The sequence below is a fragment of the Miniopterus schreibersii genome, assembly GCF_964146895.1.
Source record: "Miniopterus schreibersii genome assembly, chromosome: 1".
Taxonomy (NCBI): Eukaryota; Metazoa; Chordata; class Mammalia; order Chiroptera; family Miniopteridae; genus Miniopterus; species Miniopterus schreibersii.
The window spans coordinates 200842514-200852689 of record NC_138101.1 but is presented as its reverse complement, the minus strand read 5'-3'; the positions used below and the strand labels follow the sequence as shown (position 1 = coordinate 200852689).

The 10176-nt window shown below is 52.6% G+C and overlaps 1 protein-coding gene across 1 annotated transcript in view; it reads right to left on the bottom strand.

The window, feature by feature from the left end:
* Positions 1-3749: 3749 nt before the first annotated feature.
* TDRD9 (tudor domain containing 9) overlaps positions 3750-10176 on the bottom strand; it is a gene marked incomplete at its 5' end in the record, with an annotated part of 58063 nt that continues 51636 nt past the window's right edge. Inside the window, 5 exons of the mRNA XM_081137532.1 lie at positions 3750-4367; positions 5637-5709; positions 7187-7305; positions 7847-7985; positions 9630-9726. Of these exons, the coding sequence (XP_080993658.1) occupies positions 4266-4367; positions 5637-5709; positions 7187-7305; positions 7847-7985; positions 9630-9726 (530 nt within the window). The 3' untranslated portion in view covers positions 3750-4265. The remainder of the gene's footprint in view (positions 4368-5636; positions 5710-7186; positions 7306-7846; positions 7986-9629; positions 9727-10176) is intronic.

Genomic DNA, 10176 nt, shown 5'->3' with positions numbered 1-10176 from the left:
ACCTCGGTTGCCTGGGTCCCAGTGGGTGCAGGAGGCAACCAATTGATGTCTCTCTCACATCAATGTCTCTCTCCCCCTCCGCTCTCTCTGAAAAGCAATGGGAAAAATATCAGGTGAGGGTTAAACAAAAACTAAAAAACTGGCGAAGGACTCAGACATTTCTCCAAAGATTATACGCGACGTCCCAACAAAGCTTATGAGAGGGTCCTCAACGTCACTAACCGTCGGAGAAATGCAAACCCAATGCACCAAGCTCATCGCCTCACACCTGTGAGGAGGCTACTAGCAAAAAACCCACCAAAACCCCCCCAGAAAACTGTGCTGGCGACGATGTGGACAATGGGAATCGTGTGTACTGTAGGCGGAGTTATAAACTGGTGACCCTCTATGAAGCGTGGAGGCTCCTCAATAAAACTAAAAATAGATCTACCCTAGCTCAGCCGGTGTGGCTCAGTGGTTGAGTGTTGACCTATGAACCCGGAGGTCACAGTTCAATTCCCGGTCAGGGCTCCATCCCCAGTCGGGTGTGCAGGAGGCAGCTGATCCATGACTCTCATCACCGATGCTGCTCTCTCCCTCCCTCTCCCTTCCTCTCTGAGATCAATAAGCACATATTTTTTTAAAAAATAGATCTACCCTATGACCCAGCAACCCCACTTCTGGGATGTACCCAACATAACTGGAAGCAGGGCCCTGAGGACGTGCTGAAACCCCAGGCTGGCAGCAGCACTACTCACAAGGGCCGAGAGGTGGCAGCCCCCACGCCCTTGAAGGATGAGTGGGAAAACAAAAACGTGCTCTGTGTCCACACAGTGGGATAGTATTTGGCCTCAGAAAGCCTGTCACACGCTGCCACAAGGATGAACCCTGAGGACACCATGCTGAGTGAAATAAGCCAGTCACGAAACGACAGCTCCTGTTTAATTCTATTTATATGAGGGACCTAGAGTATGCAAAGTCCGAGCCAGAAGGTCCACGTGGGAGCCGGGGGCTGGGGAGGGCAAGAGGGGGTGCTATCGGGCGGAGTCCTGGAGACCATCTCACAGCAACGTGAATATACACAACACTTAAAAATGGCTGAGATGGTAAACTCTGTGTTTTTACTGCAGTAAAATGAACAGGCAAGACCCACTAGGGAAAAACATTCACCAAACAGATCTGGCAGAGGACCCGTGTCCCGAATGAACAAAGAGCTCCTACAACTCAGCACTGACTGGGGAGGTGCGGGGCTGGGGCTGGGGGGCAGGAGGCTGCCCCAGATGGGCAGAGGGCAGAGGGCAGAAGGCAGCAGGAGCCCGCTGTCCCTCCCCGCGGCAGTGCCCTCTAGTGCCCCTGCTGGCACAGCCTGGCACTGCACCCCGGAAAGCAGCCGTGTGCAGGTCCGGCAGGAAGGCGGCTGGGAGCGAGAGGCTAAGGCTCCAACCAGCCGGGGTGTGAGTGCTGCAGTCCCTCTGGAAAACGTGCCAGTGTCCTAGAAAACTAGAGCAGCACTCACCTGAGGACCAGTAATCCCACCTCTCGGGTATGTGACCCAGGAGAAAAGAAAACGTCTGTCTATAGACTTGTTCATGGCAGCTTTGTCCACAATGGGCCCAAACTGGAAACAAGTCGCTGTCCATCAGTAGGAGGAAGAATGAAGATTGAAAACCCCGTGTTGCGCAAAGGCCACCTGCCACGGAGGAGCACGTGCTGCAGGATTCCACGTCCACGAACTTGTACGACAAGCAGGAGGAGGCCACGGTGACAGGGATGAGACCATGGGCGGAACTGCTGTGGTGATGGAAGTCACCTACAGAGGCGGCTGCACTGAGTGCGGGTTCATCAGAATCCAATGAACCAGGACTCAGAGCTGTACGCAAATTAGATGTTGAACAACTTGAAAACAGAGAAAGAACCTCCAGTTTAGAGCTCTACAGAAAAGGAGGGGACCCAGGGAGCCCTGCTGATGTCCCCTAGTTTTGTTAAACCGAAAGTTACTCCAGAATAAACCTAAACAACCAATAACACACACACAACACACGTATGTAACGATTCTCCAAACTGTTTATAAAAATGCTTCTGGACAGGCCAGTGCGCTCAGTGGTTGAGCGTCAACCTGTGAACCAGGAAGTCGTGGTATGACTCCCGGTCAGGGCATGTATCTGGGCTGTGGGCTCGATCCCATCAGGGGTGCACAGGAGGCAGCCGGGAAGTGACTCTCCCATTACTGATGTTCCTCTCTCCCCCTCTTCCCTTCCTCTTTAAAATCAATAAAATCATATTTTATAAAATGCTTCCCCAGCATTGGAAGTCCTGCTTTGTCTAAATTTCTCGTCGATATTTCCAGCTTTTTTCACTTATAAGGTATTATTATTATAAGGTACTATTAATCGTTCGTGAGCTAACGTGAGGGAAGCTTTCAGTCCTGCTGTGGGAGAAACCCGCAATCCTGAGAAGTAGGCAGGTGGCAGCGTGTCACTGTCCCTGACATACCCATTTATGAGGAAAAGGCGGCTCCCTACACTGGAATTGGTTTACTGAAACCCAAGTATAAGGAGCTCACTCTGAAAGGCGATTTAAGGAAGAAAATGTTATGTAAGCAATGACAGGCAGTTTCTAATTTCGGGTCTCCAAAAGTGCACCCTCGTTTAAGGAAACTCCAAAGAACACCCATCGTGCCCTGGCCAGTGTGGCTCAGTGGCTAGAGAGTCGGCCCCACACGGAAGGGCTGCAGGTTCGATTCCCAGTTAAGGGCACATACCTGGTTGCAGGTTCGATTCCTGCCACCAGTCGGGGAACGTGCAGGAGGCAACCCATCGATGTCTCTCTCACATCGATGTTTCTCTCTCCTCCCACTCTCTCTGAAAAGCAATGGAAGACCTAATCCTCAGGTGAAGACTAACGACAAATAGTAAAGCACATTACATCACTGTCACACAGAAAAGAAAAACAGCCCAGCAGAATGCTGGCTGCCCAGGACTGTCCCAAGCTGGCCCCCCGCTGACCCCTCTGACCACTACTCACACTCCTGCAGAAGACACGGGGTCACCCATCCTGCTTCCTTCTGGAAGGGCGGGCAGGGACTTAGCCTCCAGGTGACCACCATGTTGGCTCCCTGGGCATCTCGAAGGACGGTGTGCTGCTATCTTGGTAGCAGAGCACCTCCTGTCCGAGGCGGGGGCGCCCACCACCCAGGTCCCCCCTCAGAGATGGGCCCAGAAGCAGTAAGACAGGGTCAGAGGGTCACGATGGGGATACTGACAGACCACGATGCTGCCAGGAACCCTCAGGCATCGTTGGCCTGTTTACAAAAACCCTGTTTACTGAAAGTCCTGGTCACAACCCCTTGCTGATGACCAAACACGTGCGCCTCTCGTGTTTCCTCACAAGCTTCCACTGACAGTGCGGTTCTGACCCTCCCTCCTGCCCTCCCAGATCCTTGCTGTGTCCCCCACCACCACCCCCACCCTGCACCCCCACAGGTAAGAACCAGCATGCCTCTCTCATCACCATGGTTACAGGGCTCCGTTCTTCCAACAGGAGCTGACTTTTAAAAAAAGTCTAGGAGCGTCGACCTATGAACCAAGAGGTCATTGGTACGATTCCCCTCTCTCTCTCCCTTCCTCTCTCTGAAATCAATACAGACATATTTTTAAAAATAAATAAAAATAAAAAATCTATAATCCTTTATTGGTTTTAAAAATCTGGACTTTTTAAGGATAAAATACACTTCTCTCTCCTGATTAAAAACTGTCAGAAACAGAAATTTAGTCTAATGCTTTTATTGTCTTAATAGATATACTTGTTGCCAGGTAATCTCTGATCTCCAAAATGTGGACTAAGAATTGTAATTTAAATAAAAACCTAAAACATACAAACTAAAGTTACTTTTACCAAAATTAGATATTTTCCCTCATGGAAAAGGAACCAGAAAATTCCACATGGTTTTGAGAAACAGCTTCTGCCATGTGGTAGAGTGGGAGAGGGGCAGGGGCAAAATCACCATAAGGAACAGAACAGGAGCATGCGGGCACCGAGCTTTCCCTTAGCCAGTTTAAAGCAAAATACGGCTCTTTGTCCGAGTGCGTCTTTCAGGACTATTCCCCAACGTCTCCCACAGTGACTTTGTTTCTACAGAAGGTGAGGTTTCCCACCCTTCCCACCGAACAGAAAGTCCACTGTCCACCAACTGTGAAGAGAAGGAGCCGGGCGGAGACGCCTCAGTGCAGCGTGGACACGGCGTGTGTGCAGCCGGCTTTGCCCCTCGGCTGCCGTGGGGCCGGCAGCTAGGAGCTGAGCACGATCAGTCTGTGCAGCTGGTACAGGAAGGTGTTCTTCCCTCGGCCGCCCTCCCGGTCCGCCTGCTCCATGACCAGCTTTGGGTCCACCTGTGGGCACAAAAGGACCTGTCAGGCTCGGCATCGGCATAAAGTAAAACAGGACGGAGGAGTAAGACATGAAAGGTAACATGAAATAGTCCTGGATTTTTCCAAAAAATGTTTACAGAGCGCTCTCTACTCTGACGACAGTCAACCCTATAGATGTGATCATCCATCTTCAAATTCACTTACTCGGGAACCCGCACACCTTCCTTACGTGGAGACATGACAGTGACTTCATTACAGGCACACAAAGCAGTATGTTTTCTAAAATGTTGAACAAGCTCAAAATGAAACTCTGCTGAGCTTCACACTGGGAGCCTGAAGGAGGTGGCTGGGCCCTGCCCGGGTCACCCACAGAGCCCTGTCACAGCAGAACTGGCTTGAGCAAGGGGACTGTTCCCAAGGGCTCTGCTGAGGGAGACCAGCTGAGGGCATGCGGAGAGAAGGCAGGTCAGAGGACTCGGATGGGAGACACTCCTCATTAACTTGCCAGAGGATGAGGGACTGGTCAGCTGCTTTATCAAGACATCCAGCTCCAAAATTAAAGCTTAAAATTCCTCCCTGGTTCCTTTCCCTGAAACCACATTTTATTCCATTTTCTAACCTTGCAAATAGGAGATGCCAAGGTGCCAGAGTGGGCTCTGCCCAGTCCGCAAGGCTGCCAGCTGAGCTGGGCCCCAGGTTCACTTGCCAAAGCCCTGAACCCAACCAGATGATGCCAGGAGGTGACCAGGGCTGGACAAGGTTGTGCAGGTGGGACCCCAGGACGGGGTGAGGGCCCATATAAGAAGAGGAAGAGACCAGAGCTCTCTCCCTGCCACAGAGCACAACAGTGGCCGTCCACTGCCAGGAGCAGAGTCCTTACCAGAGCCTGACCACACTGGCACCCTCATTTCCAACTCCCAGTCTCTAAGATTATGAGAAAAAAAAATGTCTGCTGGTGAGCCCCATGGAAGGACTGTGGCTATGATAGCGCGAGCCAGTGTACAGAGATGACAGCCAGTGTACCCCAACATGGCCCGGACTTCCTGTTTCACCCAGAGCCCCAGGGCGAGACCGGGGCCTGGTGCTCCCTGGGGCACCACCCGGAGTGTCCCATCCAGAAAGGCTGCAGGTCTGTGACCTGTGCCGTCCTCATTACCCAGCAGAGGCCCCTTGCCTACAGCCCTGCCTGCTCCCAGCATCCTCCAGACCCTGTGCAGAGCTCCCAAGTGGTCTGTTTCCCTGGGGCTGCTGGTGGCCAGCTGCTCACAACACGTCCCACGATTCACTCACCTGGTTCCACTCATACGGCTTCTCAGGCCACTTAGGGACAATTCTCTCTCTCGGTTTCAACTGACAGAACAAACTAAAAGTTAAAAAAGAGAATTAAGTCACCTAATGCTGTGTTAGTAACTGAAACACCACTGTAATTTTCCTAAGAAAAGTTAATCCTGTGCACCGTCCCTCAGAACTGTAACTACACTGAGTTTAAAAGTGTAGCCCAACTGGCGTGGCTCAGCAGTTGAGCATCGACCTAGGATCCAGGAGATCGGGGTTCGATTCCTGGTCAGGGCACATGCCCGGGTTGCAGGCTCGATCCCCAGTAGGGGGCATGCAGGAGGCAGCCGATCAATGACTCTCTCTAATCACTAATATTTCTCTCTCTTGTCTCACTTTCTCTCTCTGAAATCAATAAAGATGTATTTTTTTTAAAAAAGTAAATAAAAGGTCAGAATGCAGTCCAGTTGTGACCAGAGGACATTCTAACCACTGGCATTTGGAGCAGGACCGCCAGGTCATGGGCAGGTCTCCAAGGCCAACCCACCCCCCAGGTCCCTCCACCACGTGCGGGTGCCCCTCCTGAGTTAGCTCTGGGCAGCCATGACCAGTAGGGACACCACCAGTTCTGCCCAGGTGCCAGGCTTGCGCCCGTTCACTCTGTGCAGACACACGGACGTGACCCGTGCACCTAACAGGTCACCTTCACCTTTGAGGTGTTAAATGTCAAAACCACGTTTATGCAGAAGCATGCACATGAAGAAAAGTGAGGAGACAAAACTAAAATCAACCTTTCCCACAACTGCTAAGACAGCTCCGTACACTGACTACCCTTTAAAGGGCTTATACAACTAGGAGAAATCCACCCAAATGAGATCAGACACCCCCTGCTGGTGCACAACCCAAGCCCCAGCAGCTCAGGACGCCGTCTCAGCCCGAGGGACCTGCCACCAGCCTGGGAGCTGTGAGAGGGAAGCTGCGTAAGGCAGGAGCACGGGCCTGGGGGAAGCCTGCTTGCCCCTCCCCACCACCCACTCCCACCTCCTGTATGTCACCCAGGCTGAAGGCTCATGGCTGCTCCAATGGTGCCTCGCGCCCTCAGAATCCAGTGGGGTTTGGCCATGGGGGTCCAGCCAGTGGTGAGGAGGTGGTCAGGATGCTCATCCCCGACCTCCTTCCCCGGGGGAGGCTCTACAGAGGCAAACACTCAGCCTGCAGGTCTCTCCCTCCCCTGGTCCCTTAGGGACCCGCTGATGACAGTAGGCACGGTAACCCTGGTTGCTCCCATGCCCTGCCCGCACTCCTTGAAAGGGTCCCTCTGTTCCATTTTTCTCAAATTACCCCACGTGAGGGTCCTCCCCAGCTCCTGCTCGGGTCCTGCTGAAACACAGGTTATAGGTGACTACTCCACAGCAGCTGGTGCTGACACCAAGCACCTCCTGGACACTGCCTCAGGACCTGGAGCCACTTCAACCATCAGTCTACCACGTCCCCCACAACTTGAAACAGGGTCCCGACAGCTAGAAGGCTGAGGGGAGGGGAGGAGCCCACGTCACAGCACTCACCCCAGGAGTTTCTGGCGAACACTGTCCTGTAACTGCGCGATTCTCTCTGGCCCAAGGTACCGAGACCCATTTGGCCCATCACACACCAGCTTGTTAATAGAGGCCCTGAGAATATTGATCTGCAAACGGCAACAGAAATACTCATGTGGCTCGACTATAACTGATTCACTCCATGTTTAAGTCATTCAGAAACTCTTGGAGCTCTCGGCTTCCATCCATATGGTCTTGGAGCAGAGTATTAACACAACACGAGTCACATCAATAACCATTGTCATAACTTAACACCAACAAAAGGAAAATTAAAAATCAGAAAGAAAGATTTTTACTGTTTAATTAAACACATTTCCTACTCCTCTGTCTTAACCTGAATCTCAGCCTGCCTTGGAAGGAGACTGGGACAGACTCACAGCGCCTGGGGTTCAATCTGTCACCCAGGAAAGCTTCCTGTGCCAGGAGACCCTGACAAGAATCCAGGGCGCAGGTCCTGGCACAGCAGAGCTCGGTAACACAGGCAGGCGAGAGACATGGACACCTCCAGCTCCAAGGGCCACGCTGTGGCTAAAGCTCCATGGCAGACACTGCACTCGTCATTACGTGGTGTCCAAGTAGAACATGATGAGTGAGCAAGACCCGCTGCCAGAGAGGAACATGCGGCCTCACCTCCACAACATCCTCCACGCTGAACTGAACGTCGAAGGCAAGCTCCATGTCATGCTCCGGCAGAATGGGTGCCCCTGTGGTGGGGTTCCACCCCAAACCACACAGGACTCCTGTGTAGCATTTCCCGTCCCCGTCAACCCTAAATGAGACGTATGAGGAAGTTAGTATTTCAAGTTGGTGATGACTGCCTCAACGTTAATGGAACTCACCAGTGAGCCCATCCTACACCCTACAGCCCAGGCACAGCAACCAGTTTCATGGTTGCATTTTCTTACCCAGTTTTTACACCAGATATAACAGAGTACATATAGTTATAAGTTAGATATTTTTACTAATCCATTATCCAGAGTCCTGGTTCTCACTGCGGCAGGTAAGATGGCGTAGGAATATTTCTATCATGTGGTCTCCCCCACCTTTGAGTCTCTCCAAGGCTGTATTCTGGGCAAGACTCCTGGAGGACAGGCTCACGTACTCCCAGCATGGAGAGGGGTCTAGCACCTTCCCATCCTGAAACCACTACACAACTCACAGAGCACCAGCCGTATCCCCGTCTGCCACACACTCACCCCTCCGGGCACCAGCGCCCTGTCCCCGACTGTGGGACAAGAGCAGGTCAGAGACAAGGACACTGTTTACAAAAGCCCGTGTGTCACGTGATGCAATCAAATGAATATTTACAAAGATGGCGTAAGAATGAAAATGCTTGTATTTGTGGGAAAGGAAGTAGTATGACAACATCAATGTAAGAAACGTCCAAACCAAACCTAAAAACAAAGTAAAGTGAATGCCCATAAGAGCTCTGAAAGCAAACACACTGAATGTCTAACAAACATACCAAATGTTTAAAAAAGGTCATGTTCATTTTTTCCCCATTCAGCTTTTTCCAGATTTTTCTAAACAGCACATATATTTTAGTGGGGGAAAAATACACATAATTATTTTTAAAACTGAAAAAAGCACTAAACATTTGAGACTGCACAGTAAATTCTGAGCAGGCGCCATGGCAGACAGGACCGAGCCAATAGCAGGGTCCCTTTAGCCACCTTCACCCAACTTGAGGAAGAGGCAGAGCTCCTCCTGCCCACAACCCCAAACCCACCTGGGAAAGAGTGGGTCAGAGGAAGGGCCCTTCACCAGCCCACAGCCCCTCGCACGCACCAGGCCCCACGCCCGTGTCTGTCGCAGTCACTTCGTCTTGGCCCCCAGAATGTGGGCTCCTCACGACCAGACCTGATTCCCTTTCTGGCCCCCACCTCTCCGCCAGAGCAGATCAGTGCTGCCCCACAGGAAATGCATGCGCAGAGCTGGGCTCAGCACCAATGTTCTCACTGCAGCCTCTACAAGGTCCTGTGGATCTGGGCACCAAAGGAGCGACAGTGGGCAAGGGGTCTGTCTTCTTGCCTCACAGTCACTACCCTGAGATGCACTGGTCAGGTTTCCTGCTGAAAACTTAGAGCCACTCTCAAGCCCACTAAGCAACCACAGCGTGGCATCGCCGTGGCGTCTGAGCCTCGCTCCTGGCTCCCCCCCGTCTCCTGTGCCCTGTTTCACTCAAGCTCCCATGTGATGCTGCGTGTATCTTCCCGGGCCCCTGAGCTGCTTTCTGCCTGGGTCAGGCACAGCACCACCCATGATCTCAAAGGCTCCTCAGTCCACCAGCACAGGGGCACCAACAAGCAACAGGTGCCTCACAGCCGGGTTTTCGACAACTGCCTTCTCCCCAAGAGGAGAAGAGGCACCCGTTCCTCCCGCCTGGTCTTCATCTTAGGGAAGCCTGTGGTACCTGAGCTCCATCACCGGTGCAAACAGCATGCTGAGCAGGGCTGGCAGGCCGGGGATGTGTGGCAGCAGGGAGGTCTCCCTCAGCAGCATAGTGGACCCTGCAGACAGGCCTGTGATCACACTGTGTGGAGTCACTCCCCCTCCAGCCCAGACTCCGCTGACCTGGCCCCACAGACGCCCCGCAGCAGAGTGCTCCCTGCTGTCTCGCATTGCACCCCACAGACTCCTGTCACACGCTCAACCTGCACGCAGTCTCGGGGGACCTCTCCTTGTTCCCTCCTTCCCTCCCCCGTTAGGCTATCAGGTCTGTGCAGGACCACAAGCTCGGACTGTTCCTCTCTGTAGCCAAGTGCAGGGAGTGAGTAAACAAGGAATGAATGAGAGTGAGGAGTTGCTGTCCGCAGCCTTGCATGACAGGAAGGGGCCAGTGCTCCCTTTCTCAGACCTGCCCCAGCCTATCACTCAGAAAACAGCCCGGACACATACACCTGTCCATGAGTTCAGGACAGACGGTGCTCCTAACTGAGCAGCGAGGGAAGAGAAGAGCA